This window comes from Petromyzon marinus, chromosome 2 (assembly GCF_048934315.1).
Source record: "Petromyzon marinus isolate PM22_M1 ecotype Great Lakes invasive population chromosome 2, UKy_Petmar_22M1.pri1.0, whole genome shotgun sequence".
Lineage (NCBI taxonomy): Eukaryota > Metazoa > Chordata > Hyperoartia > Petromyzontiformes > Petromyzontidae > Petromyzon > Petromyzon marinus.
Window position 1 is genome coordinate 19053639 of NC_133668.1, and position 26877 is coordinate 19080515.

General features: G+C 45.2%; 1 protein-coding gene across 1 annotated transcript in view; it reads right to left on the bottom strand.

Moving 5' to 3' along the window:
• The window catches only part of LOC116945583 (uncharacterized), an 82441-nt gene extending 61089 nt beyond the window's left edge, over positions 1 to 21352 (bottom strand). The window contains exon 1 of the mRNA XM_032960038.2: positions 20973 to 21352. Coding sequence (XP_032815929.2) covers positions 20973 to 21032 — 60 coding nt within the window. The 5' untranslated portion in view covers positions 21033 to 21352. The remainder of the gene's footprint in view (positions 1 to 20972) is intronic.
• Positions 21353 to 26877: the final 5525 nt, after the last annotated feature.

The window sequence follows — 26877 nt, forward strand, 5'->3', positions numbered from 1 at the left end:
TTGCCACTTGCAGGCCTTCATAGGTGCTCGCTAGCAGCATTTGTCACAATAGTGTGTGTGTAGGCTGTATGGTTGATCTGCAGCCTTGTTTGCAACCAATGCTGGGGTACAAATGTGTGCGTGAGTGCGCTCGCGTGTGTGCCTGTTGCTTAGCGGTCAGTACACGTTACTTGAACTTGGAAACGTGGCCTCAAATATGTGCTATAATGCAGAGCACCAGCTGCGTTTAGTTTCTGAAATGCGGTCTGGTCCTCTGCTAGTTTCACTTGGCCTTAAATGGGCACCTGGTGCATAATGTCAACATCTGTGATGCAAATTAAAAAGCGACCGAGTGTGATGCTGGCACCCCCCCCCCCCCCACCCCGTATACCATGTCGGCCTTGGTAGCTCTTGCCCTTACTGTCTATTACGTTACATGGGAGACCCCGTCTCTGTCATTACACTCGATACGCGTGTGTGTGTGTGTGCATAGGTGTGCGTGCATGCAGCTTTTGTTCAGCCGGATAGAGGGGGGCTAAACGGGCACGGCACGGGCTGGAGAAGAGATGGAGTGATGTGGAACAAGAGGATGTGGAGCTGAGTGGACTTGCCGATGACTGGTACCAGCGGTGTCAAGATCGGCCTCTGTGGAGGAGGCTCGTGAAGGACGCTACTGGGCAGTTGGAGGCAGTCGCCCTCCAACAACAACGGAGGGCAGAGGAGCGACGCTCACAACAACGAGCGGAGTGCCGGGTGGCTAAAACACAGCAAGTTGGCACAGCAGGGGGCACAGGTGGTGCGCGCCCAGCCATCTCAATCAGTCGACCCTTGGCACCTGGGGTTCTGCCCCGTGACCTCCTGCCAGCGGGCGTTCGACACTTCACGTGGCCTCAACGTGCACATAGCCTGGCACAAGCACCGAGGCGACGTCACCACTTAGTGGCGAATGGCGGTTGTGGTGGTTGTGCATTTGTGCATTGCCCATTCCCCTCCTCTTCCCTCGCCACTTCACCCCTCCCCTCCCCTACCCTTTTGTGATCCCTAAGTACCCCTCTATCGCTGTCATTCATTCCTCAATCCTTTTACACCCCTGTCAGCTACATCATTCCATTCTGTCATCGTATTTTAAGCGCCTTAAACGAAGGCGCCCTATAAATAAAAAATTAGATTAAATGCAGTGTTTATCACGCTGCGCTACAATCTAAGTATTGTCGATGCACAGCGCTAGTTGGCAAATTGTCAACTGAACCTGGACGGGATTCCAAGTACTTAACATCCACTGTGTTAATCTCCATTTTGTGCAGTGCCTTTATGGAGAAACGGAAATTGTTATTTCTGCAAAGCCATTCGTGCCAGCAATATGATAACGGATGCCACCATTATATAGCAGGAGGCCTCGCAGTTTAGGACCTTAGCAATATTCAAAGGAACTTATACATCTATATATAAAAAGTGAAATTGTCTTCCTGCTCAAAGGACCAAAGGGCAGCACTCATCTCAGGCAGCAGTCTACGTTAGTGGTTGGAATGCCACACGTTTCTATGGCCAGGATCACTTCTTTTAACAGGACCACTGTTGGCTAAACTGGTAACTACAGTAATCATTTCATGAAGCGGAATGGTATGACGATAAGACTCCTGCATGGGACTAGAACTCTCAGGTTCCGACTGTGAATCGAACGCTCAAGGCACAGCAACCACCTGGCCACACGCACAGAGAAACATGTGTCCTGTACAGCCGGTGTTATCTGAACCATTGGCAGTCATTAGGGTCGCATTGAAGCATCAGTTGAAGCAGTTTCCCCTCACAGTGCAGGCAATGAGATGTGTGTTCAGAAACTTATTATTTCCTCTTTACGTGATCAAGCGTCAAGTTGATTTGTTTAACCAGGTGAGAACTCAAGAAAGCAGGATGACTCTGATTTGCAAAAGTGAGCTGGGTATCAATCACCCACACGGTGTAGAAAACAGAATCGTTGCAGTAACATCACTAAAAGTGTAACCGAAAGTCAACTTTACATCGATATTTTAGCGACCGAAGCTTCAAAATCATGATGGGCGATCGCCCAGGACAAACTTCCGAGGCATGCGGCTACAATATATGTGCCGTTTGCCCCTTTTCGCCCAAACGTCACATTTAACAGCGCTCTGGTGCGATTAACAGTTGTTTTCCGCAAACATGCCCTCCGGATATGTTTCACGACATAACTGCTGAAAATACTACACCTCATCTTTCGCCTCTCTCTTCCAGGATGTCTCTGTGCCGCTGGGCCAAAAGTGCATGTGCAAACAATGGCGCGTTGTGTAATAAAGGTTATTCTGTATTTACCTCACTGAATATCCTTTCGTAGGAAAATCCTAAATAAACAATATTCTGTACCTCCTTCACACATTTATCTCTGGCAACATGGCCTTCTGAGAGCGCATAATTTCAGAAGTTGATTTTGTTACTTATACTGTATTCTCCACAACAACACCTGATGATTACACTTTGTAACACAATTTTTTTTCCTAGGTAGTAAGTGTTATTTCCTAATTGCTTATGCCTAAAAAGTATATAAAATGGCTATTATTCCACAGGACAATGATATTTTGAAATGTACCTATTTTCAATGAGAAAAGGGGCGAATTTGTCTCTTTTTGTTCACATAAAGTCAGAAAAAAACAACATGAATCAAAACTAACATGTATTTATACTAAAGTAATACAAAAAATACTACAAAAGATTTAGAAGTGAGTAGTTTTTCGAGATTTACGATTATACTGTAAAGCACTTTTACGAATCAGCCCCCAAATGTAGTCTCCCATCATGTTCTCGTTAAACTGTCCTTGGTAGCGGCGTTCAAAGTCCAGTATATCCTGGTGGAAGCGCTCGCCTTGTTCCTCCGAGTACGCTCCCATGTTCTCCTTGAATTTATCAAGATGAGTATCAAGGATATGGACTTTGAGGAACATCCTACAGCCCATTGTGCCGTAGTTCTTCACCAGAGTCTCAACCAGCTCCACATAGTTTGTGACCTTGTGATTTCCCAGGAAGCCACGAACCACTGCGACAAAGCTGTTCCAAGCCGCTTTCTCCTTACTAGTGAGCTTCTTGGGGAATTCATTGCACTCCAGGATCTTCTTTATCTGTGGTCCGACGAAGACACCGGCTTTGACCTTTGCCTCAGACAGCTTAGGGAAGAAGTCTTGAAGGTACTTGAAGGCTGCCGACTCCTTATCTACAGCTCTGACAAATTTTTCATGAGGCCCAATTTGATGTGCAGTGGTGGCATCAGCACCTTCCGGGGGTCCACCAGTGGCTCCCACTTGACCTTGTTCCTCCCAACAGAGAACCCGGTCCGCTGTGGCCAGTCCTGCCTGTGGTAGTGCGCCTTGGTGTACCTGCTGTCCCAAAGGCAAAGATGGCAGGGAAACTTGGTAAAACCGCCTTGAAGACCAATCAGGAATGCCACCATTTTTAAGTCTTCGATTACCTCCCAGCCGTACTCATCATACTTCAAGGCGTCCAGCAAGGTCTTTATGCTGTTGTAATCCTCTTTCAGGAGCACCGAGTGAGCCAGGGGAAGAGATGGGTACATGTTACCATTATGGAGCAGCATGGCTTTGAGGCTCGTGGATGAGCTGTTAATGAAGAGGCGCCACTCATTCTGGTTACAGACGATTCCGATTGCCTCGAATAGACTGGTCGCATTGTGGTAGAAGCAGAGCCCATCTTTACGGGTGAAGAAGCTGCAAAAAGGTTGGTGACGCTTCCTCTGATCTGCAACTTGCACACTTTCATCCAACAAGTTCCACTGCTTGAGCCTAGACGTCAAAAGCTCGGCATTGGACTTGGTGAGACCAAAATCTCTGATCAAGTCGTTGAGGACTTTTTGGTTGGGGTCGTATGGGTTTCTCTCCTCAGCTCCACCCCTGAAATTGTCATCTGGATCTACAACGTCTTCCTCGTTCTCCGACTTGCTGCTTTCTTCTAAAGACGGCTGCTCTCTCTCCGGAGGAGTGGGTACGGGGAGCTCATGGCAGTGTGGCACCGGGGCGATGGATGAAGGAAGGTCCGGATACGTGATAGCAGGTGCACTCTTGCCAGTCCGACGTTTGGAAGGGTCCACCATGCAGAAGTAGCAGTTGCTTGAGTGGTCAGTGGGTTCCCGCCAAATTCTTGGGCTAGTGAACCTCATGGCTCTCTTTCCCCCTCTGTATCATCATACAAAAATAAATGATTTGGTAAAAGTCAAAAGTCTGAGTGTCTCCCTCCTCACATGAGCACAGACTTGTACTCATTTCCATTGGCGATTCTGAGCCAGTGGCAAAAATTCCACATTCCTATGATGGGAGCCAGCAACTTCATGGGGCAACCACTGTCGATGTCCCACAAAGCTTTACTCATGATCGCTTGTGTTGCAGTCGAAACATCACCTGATGATGATTGCTTGTGTTGCAGTCAAAACGTCGTGAGAATTTTATTGTTTCATATTTTTATTATTTTATTGTTTCCCTTCTACGTGGTGACTTTACCGAAAGAACCAAGAATATGAATCCCTGCAGTCACGAAAGCTTTAAATCAAAATTTAACCGCCTCTACAGAGAGGGTTTCCACATAACTTTGAGATCCTTCAACAAACTCCGGGATAAGAAGGCTTAGCTGATCGAGTCTCTCACCTTTCTGAAGAGATTCCGCGACTCTGGGGTAATACCAATCGTCCATCTGAACAAATCGCACTCCGTGGTGCTAACGTTAAAAATAACCGCCACTTTTTTTAAAATTTCTTGCTGTGGTTTTCACACCTGATGATGATTGCTTGTGTTGCAGTCGAAACGTCGTGAGAATTTTATTGTTTTATATTTTTATTATTTTATTGTTTCCCTTCTACGTGGTGACTTTACCGAAAGAACCAAGAATATGAATCCCTGCAGTCACGAAAGCTTTAAATCAAAATTTACTCATTTTGTCAACCCCGATGGAGAGATGGGTTGATTCGCCTCCTGAATAAGGTCACTAGAATTTGAACTGGCAACTTTCAAATTGTGAATTGAGCACTCTTAACACTTCAATGCGGTCAGATGTAATAACAGACATATTTACCAAGCCTGCAAGAAAAACATTGATGGGCAGATAAGCAAGCAAACAGAGATACCAATAAGACCGATAAGAAGACCCTAATAAGGCGATGCCAATGCGATTTGCGAAGGGGAGTCTGCCTATAAACTACTGTGAGTAAATCAGCAAGAAGAAACCGTACAGAGAATATCATTTTTTACGGATGTGGTTGCTTGCGTACAACAGAAAACTTGCCGCAACATTGCTTAATGTTTAAAGATGCAGTCATCTGCGTCATTGCACTGTCACGAAGGATTATGACAGTCTACACTGTGGTAAGGAAGTACAAATTGTATTATTGATGCAGCAACTCTTGGGCTGGGTTTGCAAAGGTCCAAGTGTTTGCTTAAACCCCTCTGTCCAATGCTAAGCATTAATCGAGAGCACCTATCGTCAAAGAGACGTGGATGTTACCCTGTGTAAAAGTGTGATCTGCGCTTCTCTTGATTGGTTGGGACCAACTCAGCCCCAAACAAAGTGTTCTTCAAAGTGTATCTCTGCTGTAATGGGCATTGGGCGACATTAATCCCCCATTGGTGGCCGAGCCGGTGACAGGAACTGCACATTCCCATGAAGAGAGCCAGCCTATCCATAGGACAACCGCTTGATGACACTTATTTCATCGATCAAAGAATGGCAGGTCGAGATCAACCCAACTGTCACATGAACTCACAATCTTACCAAATTGTGGCATGGAGCGCTCTCACCTTCTCTGCCACCAGGCACTCTCCTTATCGACATAGATGTCCCTTTATACAACTTTAGGTGGTTTCTGAGGTTTAATCCATCAGCAGCCATGGCCAATCCACTGCTGGAGGAAGGCCTCCCCAAGCCGCTGCCATCTCTCATGCTCGTGATGTAACAATCCACCCGGCACCTGCACACCACGAGTCGATTTAATCGCTCCATCTCCCCAGAGGAGAGAGGTTCGCTGGGACGCGTTCTAATCCTTCACTGCCACTCCCATCATTTTTCTTGACCCATCAGCCACTGTCCCTGCGAGCAATGCGTTCTGCCCAAGCCCACTTGCTTTTTTCTCAATGCAATTCCCATCGTGCATCTCCCCATGCTTTTTCAGTTTTCGTTCAGCATTTCTCATCCATACCCATGTGTCTGAAGCATGTGTCATCACCGGTCGTATGCACTGATGAAGCATGTTGAACTCGAGGCCACATTGTTCCGTTACCTTTTTTATTATGAAACTCCGCTTTCCAAAAGCATTGCAACCGGCTCTCATCGTCCGCCTCATTTTTTCATCTGAAATTTGGATAAATATAATCGGAGGTGGGGGGATGTCACATTGGCCAGAGCTGGGAGGGTGTACGGGCAATAGGAATTGGAAGCGAAGTCCCTGCTAAAGGGGACAGACTCTGAGTAAGTGGGGATGTGTGGTTTGATCGCTGTGTTGCGGTTTACATTGATTGCACTTGAGTGTGTGTGCGTGCGTGGTTTCACAATCCCGTTATTTATTCCCACGTTAGTGCATCGGCTGTTTATGTGGAGGCGGCTCATTAAGGTGCATGCTGTATGGGTGCTTAGATTTGTTAAGGACATCAGGGAGGGCTGCTGGGAGAGTAGGGGCGACAGACATATAAACAAGTCTAGGAATCCGGTGAGCATTAGGCATTCGTAAGAGTGAGAGGCCTCATTAGGAGATAGGCTCATTGATTCGTGCCCTTTACTGACCCATGTGAGAGCTCGCTGAGATTCACAATTTCGCTTAGAAGACCAGAGTGCTGGACTCACAATAACCGGGTTGCAAGTTCAAATTGACGTCAGTTGTTCACCCAAGCCCATCATGCTCCTGGGGTGTACAGACGGAGTATGATGATTTTGTGGGAAGTCAACAAGGTCGTCCTGACGAACAAAATGACCCCGCCATGTGAATGTGTCATTTCTACCAGTGGATCGAGGCAACCAATAGGGAGGAGCGCTGCTGAAGTAATTTCATTAGAAGTGAGACACTTTGACTGGATTTTTGACCTTGCAGACCAGTCCACGAATGTATTTTGTGTGAAATTTTCAAAGCTGCATTTTGGCTTTGATGTCACTCAAACAATGGTAAATGTAAAGGCTGGGCTTTTAACGTATATTTCCTGACTGACAACACACTGTTACTTGCCCAAGTCGACTGCATAATGTCACTACAATGTGCATCACAGAGCGTTCCACAAACCGTTAGTTTTCTTTACCCATAAAAAACTTCACAAAAAAACACTTGCAGATTTATGTGACAAGCGGCGATATGCGCAAAGCCCGGCCGGAAAAAAATATCGACGCGTAAACTCATCTCCAGAGCGGCACCACTAAGTTAATCTCCGTCCACCGCCGGGCTGATAAGCCGCGGACGAACAATCCATTCGGAGGTGACGCTACGGGAATGAGGGCAAGTGGGCAGTGGATCTCAGGACGGGTGGACAGTTCGCTCCTTCACGAGGCAGCCACCCCCCAACGCCCTCGTCCCGACTCGCCACAGCGAGCAGTGCTTTGAACCCCACGGTGGCCTCCTGAATCCGAGAACATCACATTCGAGCCAACCTTACACATTTGCCACGCAGCGTTTGACTTTTGACGTTCATCATGGGGGGGGGGGGGGTGGGGGGGGAGGGACCTAACGCTTTGCACACAACTCATTTGCACGCCTGGGCACGGATGCGCTGCTGCCAAAAAGCAAAAAATTAATCCAAGGCGAAATCTAAAAACGCTCGCCACGTTCGTCATGAACTTGGGCGAAGGCTCTTCCTTCAGAGCAGAGAGAATTATAATCTCTTGTAGCTGTAATGTGTGGTACTGATTTCCTTTCACACACACACACAACTCAATAATTAATTGGTCAAGCATCCCATTACAGGACCCCCGTGAAAGAAATACTCGTAACTCAAAAATAGAATACCCTCGTTACGTATAATGGGCATTTTGCTTTGTGGACATGGCCGTTCCATACGAATATGGACTTTTCACCACCATCTCCTCAGGGCCGGGAAAGGAAATTAGTGCCACTGCCCCACGTTCGGCACTATGGCTGTTGATTTGACTGTTTCATATTCGTGTGTTTAAAGAGCGAGATTCAAATGTTGACACAACGGCCTCAACACGTCACCTCGGGCAATTTACCTCACTGTGGGTAATGGAGACAATCTGCACAATATCACAAAAAAGTATATTTAACAAGTGAATTGGGCTCTAAAATCTACGAATGGCTGTAAACTAAACATGCACAATGTTAGCTTAAAATGTGGTCAACCGTGCTGAATACAGCAGTTTCAGGCCAAAGTTGAATTGCAGGGGTACGTGCGTTTTATTATCTGCAATGACTTCAGCAGGAGTTGCAAGTGTGAGGTGCAGAGATGAATGAACGTTTAAAGGGCAATGATTATCTAAACAACCACGTATGTTGGTAAAGGTTCACGAGTTTCAATGTAATGCACACTAGGTACAGATTGCATCATCCCGTGTTCTCACACATAACTTATTAGCCTGCTTGCCCAGTTTGCGAAGCGGTGAAGGTGGACCAGGCCTGGATTATTGTGACAACAGCCTGCGAGCTGTACCCGGGCCGTGAAGCACTCACGCAGGCTCCCCTCTGAGCGAGGCCACCCTCAGAAACAATCGCCACACCATGGTGTTAACAAGGGGGAGACAAGCGGCGTCAGTGCCGTCTCTCGTGCGAGGTAAACTTTAGTGCTGTGGCTTTTTGTAAAACACAAAATTACCAAGAACAATATGAGCTTGGGATAGCATATTCTTTGGGTCTTTCGGTAAAGTCACGTAGATAGGTTCAAAGAAAATAACAAAAAAATTTACTAAAAACTACGACGTTTCGATCGCAACACAAGCGGTTCGTCATCAGGAAGAGGGGATAGCATATTAGCTAATGCAAACATGTGTAAAAAATATTTAATATTCAAATATGTTAAATTATATGATTGCTTCCCAATGGATATAGAAGGAAGGGGAGGAGGGAGGTGGGAGGGATATAGGGAATGGGCCAAGCCCTGCAAAGCTCACATTTGATTCAGATGCCACGTACCTCGCCTGATATTGAGGTCATAGGTTTGATCCTGAGCACGCCGCCTATCTATTCGGAGTATGCATGTTCTCCCCGTGGATTTTTGTCCGGATCCTCCAGTTTTTCCCTCCACACATAAAAACGTGCATACGAGAGTATTTGGCCGCGATAAATGTCCACATGATAAGCCACTTTGTTCAGCTATTATTTGTGGCCAGGTCGCTTCTGAAAATAACTATATAGCTCAGTGGGCTGTACCCGGTAAAAGAAAAATAGTTAGGACCATGCCAGCATCTTCCCAGGTACATTCCAGGAAAAGCGTGGCTCGGTTTGGAATCGCCAGTGAGAATGCGACAACTGATGAATATCTCTCATTAAAGCTGCGAAGGGAGGTTCTCTGAGCGAACTTCTAAGGTCAGCTCAATACAAGAAATCGGGATTATAGGCTCAAACAACCTTTGAACATACATCATTAGACCTCCTTTGCCAGTTCCAAAATGTAATAATAGGGGTTTTCCCCTTTTGGCGTCATCTGGTCGATCACCAATTGGGTCGAGGCTCAAAAGAAAGCCGTCCCTTGGTGTGGACCAATCAGTTTCAAGGACAATGCATCATATATTATCATAGTATGTTTCTTGTTTGCATTTTGACTGCAGGTATTGTGGTTAATGCAGACATGAATCCTTGTAAAAAGGTTTCAGTTTTGTTGCCAGAAAAAAAGGGGAAAAACCCTATTATTACATTTTGGTACTGGCAATGGAGGTCTAATGATGTAGAACCTTTGAACCGTCAACTTTCCGACCGTTGAACTTTTTTCGCACCGTACGTAGCCAACCGTGCAAATCGGAGGTGCAGGGAAAGAACAACAAACTAAACGCAATTCAAACGATTGTAAAAGGAGCATACTGACCGCAGCACCATCTGGCAAGATGTCATTCCTACCGCAGGCCCTAGTTAGCGAATGCTGGGTTTCTCAAACGCTGTCCTCGTGACCCCTCAAGGCCTAACTTTCTGTGATTACCAACCAGCGGGTGCAAGCGGTGGGCATTGGCGTCATTTGAAAATGATGACAAACGATTGATCATCATGAAAAGGCAGATGGGGGAAAGATCACGAGGACTGGAGAGAAGAAACGCTGACCAAACGTCATCTCACAGGAATGGGCACAAAGCACCCCCACACTCGTGGAGATACTTTGCCTTCACCTCGTGTGAAGTAACCAGTGGCCATCTAATCAAGAGGACTGGCCCCCCACCATAAGACTACAAAATATCCACCAACGGCTCCGGGCCATCAACAAAAATGGGATATGCTGCATGCTGGTTTTTACGGAAACATTATTGGATTTATACTTTCTATATTCTTTGGGTCTTTCGGTAAAGTCACGTAAGAAAATAACAAAAAACTACGACGTTTCGATCGCAGCGCAAGCGTTCGTCATCAGGAACAAAAAAGAGGGGGACAGCTGCTGAGGCAGACTGTTTTAAAGGTTTAAAATGGGTGTAGCCCAAGGGTCATGAACGAAGTGGGCAGGGGGCTAGTGATACTCATACTCTTTGGTTTTTTCGGTAAAGTCACGTAGATAAAATAAAATAAATGAAAACAACTAAATAAAATCACGACGTTTCGGAGGCAACACAAGCTTCCGTCTTCAGGTGGAACAGTCACAGCAAAATAGCTGGTGATGGTAATGTGAGAGATTAGCCTGTTAATGTGAGAGATTAGCATGTCATTGCGAGAGATTAGCCTGCTAATGGGGGAGATTAGCATGTTAATGTGAGAGATTAGCATGTCATTGCGAGAGATTAGCCTGTTAATGGGGGAGATTAGCATGTTAATGTGAGAGATTAGCATGTCATTGCGAGAGATTAGCCTGTTAATGGGAGAGATTAGCATGTTAATGGGGGAGATTAGCATGTTAATGTGAGAGATTAGCATGTTAATGTGAGAGATTAGCATATTATTGCAAGAGATTAGCATGTTAATGGGAGAGATTAGCATGTTAATGGGGGAGATTAGCATGTTTGTGTGAGATATTAGCATGTTAATGGGATAGATTAACATGTTACTGTGAGAGATTAGCATGTTAATGGGAGAGGTTAGCATGTTAAAGTGAGAGATGAGCATGTTTATGAGAGATGAGCTTATTAATGTGAGAGATTAGCATGTTAATGAGAGATAAGCATGGTTAATGGGAGATCGCAGAGCAGCAACCTCGAGCTCATAGAGCGAGGTGGCTGTGTTAGTGTGAGAAATTTAACCTCTTATGTAAAATCAGAGAGCCGAAAATAAAAACTAATATCGGAAGGTGGTAGGATGGGAACATCACAGCCAGTTATGACTTAAAACTGGTTGATAACGTCCTTCCAATGATTGCTCAGTTTATACCCATCTTCTCGATTGAAGTTGTGTCTGTGCGTGTATATGTGGATGGCTTCATGAACGAATCTTTGTTGATAGCCAGTGGGCTTGCAAAGTACCTTCGTCTTAGGGAAATAAATTTCGTGTGAGCCCAACGCATTAAAACAATGATCAGCCACAGCCGGGGTATTGGTCCTACCGTGTTTAAGATCTGCCTTATGTTCACGAACATGGTCCGAGACATGTCGCTTAGTTTCCCCAATGTAACTACTGCTGCAGACACAGCTTAGTTTGTAGACGCCGGGGTATTGCATGTCAGGGATCACATCCTTTCACAGATGGGATCAGATCACAAATTTTATGTACTGTGTAAATCGAACCTGGATCTGGTGTTTGCTCATGATGCTGGAGATCTTTTTGGTGACCCCTGCTATGTATGGCAAGGTGATGGTTTTGATTCGGTCCTCAGATGGTTCTTTCCCAACAGTTGCAGTGATCGCTTTACGGATTGTGTAGTCTGAATATCCAGTCATCTTGAAAGCTTGGTGTACGTGTTCCAGTTCACTGGCGAGGTGATGATGGTCGGAAATACATCGAGCTCTATGGTGTAGAGTTTTGATGAGGGAATTCTTCTGGGCAGGATGGTGATGGGAGTCAGGTTTTAGATATGCATCCGTATGGGTGGCTTTCCTGTAGACAGTGTCCCATTGCGCCATCTGGTCTCCTTTTGATTAAAACATCCAAGAATGGTAGCTTGCCATCCTTTTCCACCTCCATGGTGACTTTGATGGCTGGGTGTATGGAATTGATGTGGTTGAGGAATTGGTTCAGAGCTGGTCGGCCATGTGGATAGATGACGAACGTGTCACCTATGTACCTCTTCCACAGGGACGGACGTAGAGTGGATGCCTGGCAGGCATCTGTCTCAAATTTTTCCATGAAAACATTGACTACAACTGGAAATAAGGAAGAACCCATTGGGGTACCTTCAACTTTTTGTAGAATGTTCAATTCCAGGTGAAGTAAGTGTTGGTGAGGCAGTATCTCACCACGGCCAGTTACATCAGCATTCAGTCCTTGTTGGACCAAATCTTCAATTATTGAAATGGTGTCAGGCACAGGAACTTTGGTAAACAAAGAGACTGCATCGAAACTAACGAGCAAATTACCTGGAGATAGTGAGATGTCCTTAATTAAGGATACCAAGTGAGCTGAGTTAAATACAGCTGAGGTGGTCTTACCAGTGAATGGTTGCAAGGTCTCAGACAGAAATCGAGTCAGTTTGTAGGTGGGTGAGTCAATGGTGGAGACGGTAGGACGAAGGGGTGTACCCTCTTAAGTCAAGATTTATCTTTCTCTATTTTGCCCCTTTCATAATGTTTGCCTTAAGAGACTCAAATTTCATATGAACAAAAAAAAACAATAAAGGCTGCCATTCAGTTTCAGGCTCCAGCTCGCTCGACACAATAACAGTCTTATCACAACACGCACTGTGTCCTCTTGTCATCCACAGCATCGGCTGGCATTGTTCGGACAACGTTGCACCACGCGGCCCCCTCTAATTACGCTGGGGCTTGTGCAGTCAATGCCCCCTGGCCCTTTGGCCCCTGTGGCTGACAGCTGCTGCCTCTGAGGCCACTCTATGAGCACTGGTCATCGCTCATCCGCCCATGCTGAGCACCAGCTGCTTCACGGACACACTCATTAAGCAGGCACCAATTGAACGTCGGGGGTGTGTGGCGGTGACGGCGTAAGCTTTGCATCCTGGTGATTTGGAGATAGGGTTTGTGGATCGTGCAGAATATAAGCATGTTCGTGAGCCTGCTACCTAGTAGAGTAAGATGGCTGTAGGGCAAGTAGGGCACTGAGTCTTTATTCCCATGTATGTTTGGGGTTTCGCCACATTTGCATCTACTGGTGCATGCTATAAAACACAGCAATTAATCATTCAAACAACCAAACACACGACAATTCAGAGAAGAAATTTGAGATATTTTTCCCGGATAAAGGGATACTTTTTGAACAATTAAATATTAATTAATTTGGGAGATATCAGTTGCCATGACCACCAGGTGCCTTCTGATAAAGTTGTGTAACCACGACAAGCAGTGCTCATTTTAGACACCCCAAAGCAGTGATGATGATGATGATGGGGCCGAGTTCGCCTTGGCTGGAATTGATCTCATGATACTGAACTGTACCATAGCCACTGGATTTGTCCACTCCAAGATATTCTGATAGAAACTAATTATTACGGAGGTTTTTGGTTGATGGACCAATGTTACGTAATTTTATGCTAATTTTTATTTAAAGCTTTCGTGACTGCAGGGATTGATATTCTTGGTTCTTTACCGAAAGAACCAAGAATATGTATGCTAATTATCAAGATTATCACGGGACCTTTTTTTGCCAGTATACAAGTATGAAAAATAAGAAAGGTTTCACCCTTTCTGGCAATAAAACAGGTGTTAAGATGCTCAAACACGCAATAGATACCTTTTTGAGTTGGCGTGGGCAGATTGAAAAATATATTTCTTTAGAACTGATGTTTTTATTTACGTAGCCAACCGATTAGCCCGGTTGGCTATGTACGGTGCGAAAGAAGTTCAACATACGTACATACATGCCCATTTGAGCATGGAGACATTCTGACATGGATAACCACCATTGGACAACCACTGCTACGGGAAGTGAACAGTGACACCTGCCATACAAAAAAAAACCTGGAACTTCCAAGATTGGCCCGGGACCACTAACTAGGATCAGTGCCAGCCAATGTTAGTTTAGTATAAGCACACATGTCAACATATTCCCTTGATCGTGATGAGCAGACGTCGAAATGTATTCATCATTATAAGTGGAATTATCAGGCGTCACGAAGCCACAGATGGATGAAGACTTCCCCAAGCCGTCGCCATCTCTCACAATCCTGCGATATAACAACTGAACTGGAGCATGCCATTCGAGCAGCCGCTCGCGGAGAACTACTCTGTGCGCGTCTTGGCTCTGCATTGCGCGGCGGGAGAAGACTGCAGGCCATCTGTCCATCTGTCGGCGCGCGTCTATTCTGAGCGCTGCCCGTTGAACATCATGACACAGGTTCAACGTGTCTGTTTACGTTGCCCTGCCGTCCTTCCAGAGTGCCTATTCGAAGCCGAAAGCTCCCCATCCCCCGCCAGCTAATTTAAAACAATAATTGTCGTCAACGTACTCCAAGGGCAATCCCTCTTCTCACTGTACTCATACTAAAATGTTAACATCAACCGCCCACGCCAACTCCACATTCTAATGCTTTAAGTCAATCGGGTTCATTATGCGTCAGGCACACGGGGATGTGTTTTAAGTCGTGGGAGGTTGGCGGGGGGGGGGGTGGAAAGTAACCCAGGGGACCTTTGTCGAGTAACGGGGGGGGGGGGGGGGTCCCATGAAGGCTACTGAGCATGTGCTTTAACTTGCCGCCTTAAAATATTTATTTTAGGTATGCACACATCTTATTTTGTCCCATGTTGTGCATTGTACAGCATCCCAAGATGTGGCTGCATTTTGACGCGTTACAAATCCAAATTCTGTTTTTATTGCATCTCCCCCTCCCCTCCATGTCGAATTTTGTAATTAAAACGGAATTTGCTGGGTATTTGTTGTTACACAAGCAGCTGCACAACACTGCAGTTAAAGTTTCAAATCACAGCAAGCCCTTGCTTATTAGTGTAACGGCTTGGCAGGATTTAGCTCCTAAATCACTCGGCCGAAAACCCAGCTTATTACATAACAGCGGGCAAGTTATTGAAATAGTAAGAGCGGTGAAGCATTGGTGGAAATTGTCCTGTCATCCACAATATTGCAGGTCACCAAACGAACCCAGGACACAGAATGTGTAATTCACACTTATTTCCAGAATTGCAATAAAACCCTCCCGATATTTTTGTCTTCTTTGAAAATAATGCTCTCAATTTACCTGCCAATAACGTGAATCAGAAAGATTCAATAAAAGATTTTGTTCATAAATAAACGGAGTTGGAGATTACAGAGCTGCATGTGTTATGGTAACTCCACTGCTCTCTCTTTTTCCTGGTCACTTTTCAAAATGAGCTCAATAAAAGGCTGGAGGGATGAAAGCACATATTAATATACTGTCCAATACAGTGATACATAAATAAGCGCTTGTGTAAACCCAAAGAACCAATGCAAATGAGCAATGCGCGACAGACCTATGGGCGGAAACATGAACGTGATTCGACTTCATAATAAAGGTTTTTGGGTTAGATCGCGTTATTTATAAATGTGTCGTAACCCTCCACCACCCGACACGGCCAATCAGCAAAAAAAGTGTCACGTTGACAAAAGACAAATAATTCACTACTTTAGCCCACCGGTGTGTTAAAGAGTGAATCCACAACATTTACAGTTTGAGTACGACGTTTCGCTGGTAATTACATCCAGCAGCATCGGGCAATTCGCCAGAATGGTCGCGAAAGCCTACGTGTTCAAGTGATTTGACTTATTAAGGTTTTTCGTCTTAAATTTCAGGAGGGTAACTGCCAAGTTTTCGCAGTGGGGGTGGGAGAGGGGCAATGATTGCTGTGTGTAAATAAAATTAAAATAATTTTCAGGTCAATTGTCAAATTTGGAAAATTTGGACCTTGACGCGGGCACACATTGGCCTACTACTCTTGGGCATTTTCTGCCTGTCCCAGAGGTTCACGATTCAAATCCGGCGGCTACCCTGGTTATTACTGCAGGTGAATTAACTGTAAAAACAAACCATGCGTTGTCTGCTTCACAGTGGACATTAGAGATCTCGTGACCGTCATTTACAAAGAGTAGGAAATTATGTACTGGTGTCATGGTCCAAATTTGAATAATTACTCCAAAATTACTCAATTTGGATTATACATAGAAATCATTGCCCCCGACTGCAAAACTTGGCAGGACCCTCTTGTAAAAGAGTCATGACATTCATTGAGGATTTCTCCGGTCGACAAGCATAATAATACTTAAGATATATTTTGGTCGTCCTCAGCCAGTTGTGCCAACTCCACATTCCCACGACTGGATCCAGTTTCTCTATACAATAACATCTGAAGAATGACTGAAAATGGTCACCATTTTTTCGACCCCATGGGGATGATGGCTGAGCCAACTTCTAACCAGAATTTGAATTAATTCACAACTTTCCAATTGGGAGTCAAGGGATCTATTTCATTACCACGCACCACTCATACTTTTTTAATATTTAATCTTAACACTTTACAGGTATAAATATTATAATTGCTATCGAAAAGAACATTCTCTGGTCTGGTGTTTCTGGTTAAGTGTCATTGTTAAGAGCCAAGAGTAATTTAATTACATTATCTTCCCATTGTAAACCAATATGCATAAGCCAGGGCAGCCAATAACTCAAAGAAATGACTCATTTATGAAAAGACTAAACACAAATGCTTGAATGACGTGAGAAATAAAATAAAACAGATGTACTGTTTTTCTGCGCGAATGTATGTTGAATTAATTTCACACCGTACATAGCCAAATGTGCTAATCAGAGCTGCGAGGGAGGACATCAAACTAAACTTAAAAAGCAGTTTTAAATAAATGAGTTTTGAATCTACATTTAAAAGTGCATAGCTCCAGTAGCTTCCTAATATCAGAAGGAAGAGTGTTCCAGACGGCCGCAAAAGCCCATCTGAAAGCACGCGATGCAGTGCAACATTGTACAGCCATCAGAAAGTCATCACCCAAGCATCACAGATGCCAATGTGGCCTGAAATGAGGTGAACACACCGACACGTTTCTCTAATAATAATTTACAGCTTTGCCAATACACTTCTGGATGAAGGCCTTACCACACTGTTGGTCATGAGGGTTATTTGATTGTGGTTTACCACGTCGAATGTGTGAGGTGATGAAGCAGTATGCGACGAGAGGTCCCAGGACCGGTTCAGACATCACTCACCGCTGACACTAGACATAGCCAGCAATCAAGCTCTGATAGCTGGGTTCATAGAGCTATTTCAACTTTTTGGTTTTATTTTACCAGGGAATGCCCACTGAGCTATATAGTTACTTTTCAGAAGCGACTTGGACACAAATGATGCCTCAACGAAGTGGCGTATCGTATGGAAACTTACAGCAGCCAAATACTCAATACAAATGTTTCTAAATGTGGAGAGGAAAACCGGAGGATGCAGAGAAAAAGCCACACAACCACAGGGAAATCTCGCAAATTCCAAATATACAGGCGTCAGGGTTGGGATGCAACCCACGACCTGCATACCAGGCGAGGGAGTTAATAGCTCGGCACCGCGGCACCCAGCTTGTGATGAATCAGTAATCCACTGCTACCTCTGCTTGAGGCACTATCTTTGTCAAGCAGAATCGTGTCTCCCTGCTCAAATGAGCATTGGGCTGTGCTGGTGGCCCTGAGCCAGTGATCTACAATCCTACAACCGGTGCTGTGCTATGGTCCAACCACTCCACACCTCGCAACAGCACTCTTCCATAAATCCACACAGCCAGAATTTGGATTAGTAACTAAATCTGACATTCCAAGTGTGTAATGATGCTGTACAAGAACCGGTACATTTCAGAGAGAGGTGGCGACATAGCCAAACAATGGCCATGAAGATTGGCGCATGTTGAAATGAGAAAGCAAAAACAAACATGCAAGAAGGCAAAAAAATGGTTATGCAATATTGTTACGTAATTTACAGTTCGTGTAAGAAACAGCAGTTGGGCCAGGGAGAATCAGCAAGCGAAATAGATAATGGCTGAATCCTACAGCTCAGTTGGCCATCACAGACAGCCTTTGCTGTGTTTTTCCCACATTGTTCCGCAGCTCGTTTTACCAAAACTGAACACATCCCCCAGGCCACCAGCCCCATTTTGCGAGGTAAATCACCATCCCAGTCCCTAAGGGTTGAGAGATCTCACCGTCAAAACAAACGAATGCATAGATATGAATACAAAGATAAAAGGTGCGGCAAGAGACCTGCTATTTCTGTAAAAGGTAATAGAAAGTGTAGGAAATACAATGTTGGTCTGTACAGAAAAAAAAACATAATACGGCATTATTTGTTGAGGACTTGGAGCACCAATACCGTTAAGCCAGTGCCAAATCACTGGTTGTAAGTGCGGTTATAATTGTGGATTTTGCAAGCATGGGAAAAAAACACATATCACCCATTGTCCATGTGATTACCGTACCACACCAGCTATAGGACAGCTTAGGGTGGGGACTGCACATGAAGTTAAACATGTATCCGATCGGGTGGTGCTGTGCACCAGGTCCATGAATCACAACTGGACGATTATCTGAACTAGTCTTGGTCCTTCCCCTAGGTCGCCTCAGCCTCAAATGAGTACCTGGTGCGGTGTGTAAACATCGCCACTGCGGAGACAAAGGCGGTCGGGCGTGGTGATGGCCACCCAGCCCCTCGTGTACCCTGCGGGTCTTCACAGCTACTCGCCAACAGCACATTCCCCCAACTGTCTCTGAAGGCTACACAGGGGGAGCATGGGGGATCTTGGCCTTTCGTTTGTTATACGATCCTCATGTCGGTAACCCCGGGGGTACTAAATAATACAACATGGGCCGAGGCAATGAAATATTTTATTTCTTTTCTCCAGGGGTGTTACTTCACTCGGCGATTGGGGTAAACCAATCAATCCGAAATCGGTGCCACACGACGATTGCGCTGAAACCCCGAACGCTCTGGGTACGCACCACGGTGGTGGTGGTGCATCGTGAGTACAGCTCGTCGAGATGAGTCGATTGCCGCATCGCCGACCATCGACAGACTAAGAATGACTGCGTCACGGACATTATGCGAGAGCCCGGGGTACTTTGGTACCCCGAGTGACCGCCATAAGGTTCATATGAATAAGTTCCAAATGGATATTTGAAACACTGCTTAAGGCCGTCACGGATCCCCATGGTATTGTCCCAAAGAAACCACAGCTTTTATTCGCACTCCATGATGCAATCCGCAGCTGCGATGCCTGGCTTCATGCCACATGGGTATGAAGCCCGAAGCCAGGCAAGGTCCACTGAGTTGGACCTTGCCTGATGCGACCTGGCCACACATGATAGCTCAACGAAGTGGCTTATCACGTGGAAATTTTGAGCAGCCAAATACTCTAAGACGCATGTTGATTCTAAATGTGGAGGGGAAAACAGGAGGACCTCGAGAAAAATCGACGTGGCCATGGGAAGAGAGACACGCAAACTCCAAATATCCAGCAGGCGTGAGGGTCAGGATCGAACCCACGTCTTCCTGTATAGCAGGCGAGGTAGTTCACATCTCGCCACCGAAACACCCCAACTGCAAAGACTGCCACTCCACGAGACCCCTTACAATCACATCCCATTCATCATCAACCCAATTCGTGGCAATTGCACCACGATTGACACGCATTAACATCAGCATGCTTCTAATCAACCATTAACCAGCGCGTGTCAAGCAACACAGCCAACAGCGACAAAATATGTGAACCACATCAAACTAACCAGGCCATCATCCACCAATCTGCTGATAAGCGATACATGGCGACGTGCAGTGTTACACTGGAACTCACCAACCATCAGCACTACAATACTCACCACACCCCTACAGGCAAGGTCGTCCACCACTCATCACACCAATCGTCTCCACGATCAAGCACACCGACCATTCACCATGGCTCGCAAACCATTTACCCACAACACATTCCAAAACTTTACATAAAAATGGAATATACATGGCTGACCGTGCTACTTTACAGCCATTTAAGCACCACACCACGTAATAATCACCCCACTCGCACTCATTGTTAATAGCAAGAGCACCCATTAACCACCCCACTCACACCCATTAACCACCCCACTCACACCCATTAACCACCCCACTCACACCCATTAACCACCCCACTCACACCCATTAACCACCCCACTCACATCCATTAACCACACCACTCACACCCATTAACCACACAACTCACACCCATTAACCACCCCACTCACACCCACTCACCACACCACTCACACCCATTCACCACACCACTCATACCCACTCACCACACCACTCACACCCACTCACACCGATTAACCATACCACTCACACCCATTAACAACACTACTCACATCCACTCACCACACCACTCACACCCATTAACCACACCACTCACATCCACTCACCACACCACTCACATCCACTCACCACACCACTCACACCCATTCACCACACCACTCACACCCACACCACTCACACCCACTCACCACACCACTCACACCCATTAACCACACCACTCACACCCACTCACCACACCACTCACACCCATTAACCACACCACTCACACCCATTAACCACACCACTCACACCCACTCACCACACCACTCACACCCACTCACCACACCACTCACACCCACTCACCACACCACTCACACCCACTCACCACACCACTCACACCCATTAACCACACCACTCACACCCACTCACCACACCACTCACACACATTAACTACACCACAACCGCCCTGTGCCCGCACTTACCACCCACTCCCGCACTCGGTTGTGGAACTTCTGCTCCCGCAGCGCGACGTCGTCTTCCATTTCACCGCGGCCCGTGGGATGACATGACAGCGCGCAGACGAGGCGCAAGAGCTGCCCCGCTGTGCTGCCCTCCTCGTCACCACGGTCACGTGCTGCCCCCCACCACGGTCACGTGCTGCCCCCGCGGTCCACGTGCTGCCCCCGCGGTCCACGTGTTAACCCCCACCCTCCCGCGTCGCGCGCTGCCCCCGCGGTCCACGTGCTGCCCGGCTCGCGCGCTGCCCCTCTGCCGACTGCGAGCAGCGTCTCGCGCCCGCCGCTCTTCCGACTCAAAGGGCCCGCCCACCTACAGACGTCACGACGCGCGCGCCACCCCCACCCCCGCATTTGACGTCACGATACCATATATAGAGAGAAGAGTGACGTCTGGGTGAGGGGTTCCCCGGTGTGACGTCAAATACACGTGGGCGCCGCGAGCGGGGCGGGTGGCTGGCGGGGGTCCTGGTGCCCAGCAACCGGTGTCGGGGCATCCCCGGTAAAGGGCGTGTGTCGCCGAGGTGGAATCATGGGTTACTTAGGCGATACATGTGTTTTTGTCAGTGGTCGTCTTGCGGATGGATTTGATCGTCGCCATAGAAAAGAGGAGTTTCCAACATTTTTTGTATTCATTATAAGTACCTGTACCATATATAGGGCCATCTCCGTGTCTCTCTCTCTACCCTTTGCTATAACCGATGTACCGACCTGCCCACCCTCCAAAATTAATTTAGTTTCGCCTCCGATGCATATGGATCAACTGGGCTCTTCCCTCCGGACTCGATATGCCGAGTACAGTACTCTTTTTCCGCCTGTGTGTTAATCTGTGTTTACCCCGGATATTTTAGAGATGGCAATTCTGCTGCTGTGTTTCCTACTGCTGTCCCTCCCGGCCATATCTAGTGCCACATTCAACTCTACAAATTGGAATTGGCTAAACCCGCCGGCCGTGGCCACAAATTTTGCAGATGAATTTAATCTGTTTCAATTAATAAATGTCCCCACAAGACCCAACCTAAAAAATCCAGGACAGTCATCTCTGCTTGACGTCCTATTGACAAATGCCCCTCACAATTTCACACTGACTGGTGTTCTGGGTAATAACCTTAGTGATCACTCCTTCAATATTTTGGGGTGAGATCATCAGCCAGACCCAAAGCCCCCCTTAAATTGGTTGAGAAGCACTCTATGAAACACTTCAGCACTTAGGCATTTACTAATGATGTGCTTCACTCGGATATTGACAAGGTCGGTGATATCCCCAATCTGACTACGGCTTGGGAGACCTTCAGGTACACGTTTCTCCAAATTCTTAACAAACATGCTCCGTTGGTTAGATTTAAAAATAAAGGCAACCGCCTACCATGGTTTGATCCTTTGATTACAAAGCTCATGAAAACTAGGGACAAGGCTTGGGCATGTGCTCAGAAAAGTAATTTGGTCAATTACTGTCTAAAATACAGGATTTTAAGGAATAGATGCATCAAAAAAATACGGCATGCAAAAAATGCCTACTCTTCCTCCACTCTCCTGGAATCACATGGAAATGCCAGGATTTTCCGGAAAACAATCAAATGTATCGAAAAGGCATCCAAAACAGACAATCTGCCTGTTGAGCTTAACCGAAATGGGGAATATTTTTCAGATCCCAAAAAAATAGTTGACAATTTTAACCTTCATTTTTCTGAATCTGGTAATCTTTTTGATAATGTATTGGGAGTCACCTCTGTTCATGCAAATTCCTACACCCCTGTCCAAACATTAAACGAATTTAGTTTCCAGCCGATCCACGAAAGTAATGTTCTAAAACAACTGTCCTACCTCAAAGGGTCCTCCTCTACCGGAGCAGATAGTATTCCCGTCTTTGCTCTACTAACTGTTGGTCACCTAATATACAAACCTATAGCCCATATTTTCAACCTGTCCATCAAAGAAGCATCAGTTCCTCTAGAATGGAAACATTCCTATGTCCGTCCACTTCACAAAGGGAGCCCTAGAGATGATCCAAATAACTACAGACCTATCTCAATTTTGTCCCCGTTGATGAAAATATTTGAAAAATTATTGACCTATGAAATTAGCAGTTTCCTGTCCACCAACAATCTACTACATCTAAAACAATTTGGGTTCCGAAAAAAATACAGCACCACATCTGCTGCATTAGACTCTCTGAATCACATTTACAGTAGCCTTGATAATAAGCAGTACTGTGCCTGTCTTTTTCTAGACCTGTCCAAAGCTTTTGATACAGTAGACCACAACACCCTGCTTAGTAAACTAAGTTGCCTCAGTTTTTCCGAAAACGCAGTAAAATGGTTACAAAATTACCTCTTTTCTCGCACCCAAACTGTGTTCACAGATGGTTGGAGATCAAAGTGTTAAGATAACAAAAGGGGTTCCACAGGCTGCCATCCTCGGCCCCCTTTTGTTCTCTCTTTATGTCAATGACTTGGGCACCGACCTGGATCGTTCCAGGGTAAATCTTTTTGCAGATGACACGATACTGATTACTGCTGGCTACTCTCCGGATGACGTGATTGCTAAGCAACAGGGTGATTTCAACAAACTACAACATCAGCTAGTTGCTCTTAAACTAGTCCTGAATACCTCCAAAACCAAGGTGCTATGCTTCTCACCAGGACTAAAGCAGTAAGTTATTTTTTCCCCAATTACATTCCTAAAAATAATTATCAAATAGAGCAAGTCAATATCTATAAGTATCTTGGGGTCATCCTGGATTCAAAACTGAATTTTGAAGATCACATTGATTATATTGGTAAAAAGACAAAAATACAAATTGGGTTTCTGTATCGACACAAGCACTGCTTCCCCCCAATGTTCCGTTTGGAATTGATAAAAGCTACCATGCTGCCTCTACTTGACTACTGTGACATCGTGTATAAATCAGCCTTAATATTTACATTGAACTGCCCATATAGGACTCACCACTGTGATCTCTACATTGGGTCAAACTTAACATCTCTTAATGTTCGACGGATTGTGCACCAGATCTTATTTATTCACAATGTACTTACAAAAAAATCCGCAGACTACCTGCTGGATCTCCTCTCTATTTCAAAGAACAAATTTGACCTCAGGTCTTCGCTCATTTACCAGCTTCACATTCCCTATTGCCGTACAAAAACCGGAGGAAGGGCCTTTGCTATTGATGCCCCCAGGGTCTGGAATGCTATTGCCAATAAACTGCAACTTGAATCACTATCTATGAGATCTTCACTCAAAACTGCTCTAGAGGAGTTGTACACCCCTAGCTGCCACTGCTATTCAGTGGCCTAAAATCAAATCAAATGTTTCGCTCCGGATGACCGCTGCAAAGTATTATCTGTATTTCGATTTAGTGTGATCTTAAAGGTGCATTGAAAAATGTGATACTCCGACTGATGCTCCTGTTGTTGTGGAGTGACTCATGCAGCCAGCTATGGCTCTAGGGTTTGATGTTACATGTTATTTATGTAGTTTATTGTAAAAATTCGGTCACAATCCCTGTGATCACTGTTACGTTGCAATTATGGCTTTATTTTTTTATTTCGAAAACGTTGTTTGGTTTGGACATGTTTGTTTTGTTGTAGTACGGAGTTAGACTGATGGCCTTAATCTAAGTTTTCTTGTGGTTGTTGTTGACTTGCATTCCACTGGGATTTTTTGCACACAGCGTTGGTGTACGGTGCTTTTTTCAGGAATATTTTGTTGTTTTTTCATGGATTTTCTGTTTGCAGTCACATAGTCACTTTAAGATGTTTTTCTTGTTCGTGTTTTTTTGTTTGTTGTGGCTGCACTCACCACTGTGATCTCTACATTGGGTCAAACTTAACATCTCTTAATGTTCGACGGATTGTGCACCAGATCTTATTTATTCACACTGTACTTACAAAAAATCCGCAGACTACCTGCTGGACCTCCTCTCTATTTCAAAGAACAAATTTGACCTCAGGTCTTCGCTCATTTACCAGCTTCACATTTTCTATTGCCGTACAAAAACCGGAGGAAGGGCCTTTGCTATTGATGCCCCCAGGGTCTGGAATGCTATTGCCAATAAACTGCAACTTGAATCACTATCTATGAGATCTTCACTCAAAACTGCTCTAGAGGAGTTGTACACCCCTAGCTGCCACTGCTATTCAGTGGCCTAAAATCAAATCAAATGTTTCGCTCCGGATGACCGCTGCAAAGTATTATCTGTATTTCGATTTAGTGTGCTGATCTTAAAGGTGCATTGAAAAATGTGATACTCCGACTGATGCTCCTGTTGTTGTGGAGTGACTCATGCAGCCAGCTATGGCTCTAGGGTTTGATGTTACATGTTATTTATGTAGTTTATTGTAAAAATTCGGTCACAATCCCTGTGATCACTGTTACGTTGCAATTATGGCTTTATTTTTTTATTTCGAAAACGTTGTTTGGTTTGGACATGTTTGTTTTGTTGTAGTACGGAGTTAGACTGATGGCCTTAATCTAAGTTTTCTTGTGGTTGTTGTTGACTTGCATTCCACTGGGATTTTTTGCACACAGCGTTGTGTACGGTGCTTTTTTCAGGAATATTTTGTTGTTTTTTCATGGATTTTCTGTTTGCAGTCACATAGTCACTTTAAGATGTTTTTCTTGTTCGTGTTTTTTTGTTTGTTGTGGCTGCACCCGATTCAAGAGCCGAATGGCTCACAGGGCTATACCAAAATAAATAAGCTGAAAAATAGTTGAGTACCACTTTGGAAAATGTCAAGAGAATTTCATATTTTATGTATTTGTATTTACTACATTTCTTACCTTATGCTATTCGTTGCGCACGGTTGCACTTTACCTTGCTCAGTCGGTGTTAGCCGCTCAGGGCGTGACAAGTTTCTCTTTTCATTCCTGTTGCTCTATGCCCCCTCTACCGTTCCCGTTGTAATGTGCACCGATGCTCATTTTTATTGAGGACGATATTGGCATGTAAAATAAAGATTGTATTGATATGGGGGGAATGCCCCCCCCCCAATCGCAATTGTTAGCACTGCCAAAGGAGATGAGTGCTGCCCATTTTATATTTGGAACACCGAGATACAGACGAGAGTACACAATTGTCATGTAGGCACACTTGGCATGAATGTTACGATCCATATGTAATAAGTATGACACCAGTAAACACCGTTTAGAGGTAACGTGACCCCTTACAGCTTCTTTGGAACGTTCTGACCGAAGCCAATAAATGCCACATTCATCTGAACTATTTATATTAGAAAGTATTTGAATCGTTTATGATTTTTTTTTACTGAACTATTAAAATATGCGAGTGAAATATCTGTATTATTTAATAAATTAGTATGTAATTATTTCATTAAATAATACAACACCTTACATTGAATCAATGATAAAATAAATGTACTTGTATAAGTGCTTCAATATTGTCAATTATTTTTCCAGGCATGTGTGTTTGTGGCTGTGGGAAAAATCAACAATACAAGATGACACTCAAAGCTCTACACGGAAGGGTACACGAACCGACTTGCTGTACTGCTATCTGGACACCTCGAGCCCAATGGGTTCGGGAGTTGCGCATCTCTGCGTGATTCACCAACCCTTGCCTCCAATTCACTGGACCACAGGTGTGCATCACTGATGCTACTGCTGCTGCTGCATTATATGATTCTGTTTCTGCCAATGCTGTCTGCTGCTAATGATGTTATTTATCCAGGAAAGCTGAGACTCAAGTCTTCTTTTTATAAACACTGTCGTACTATGTGTGGTTACTCTCAATCACAATGATGTTACGAGTTGGAGATTATTTATAACACATTCACATGAAGATCCCTGTGTTGTCCATATGACCTCATAAGGACAAGTATTGTGAGTTTGGGTGGTCGAGGGGTAATCG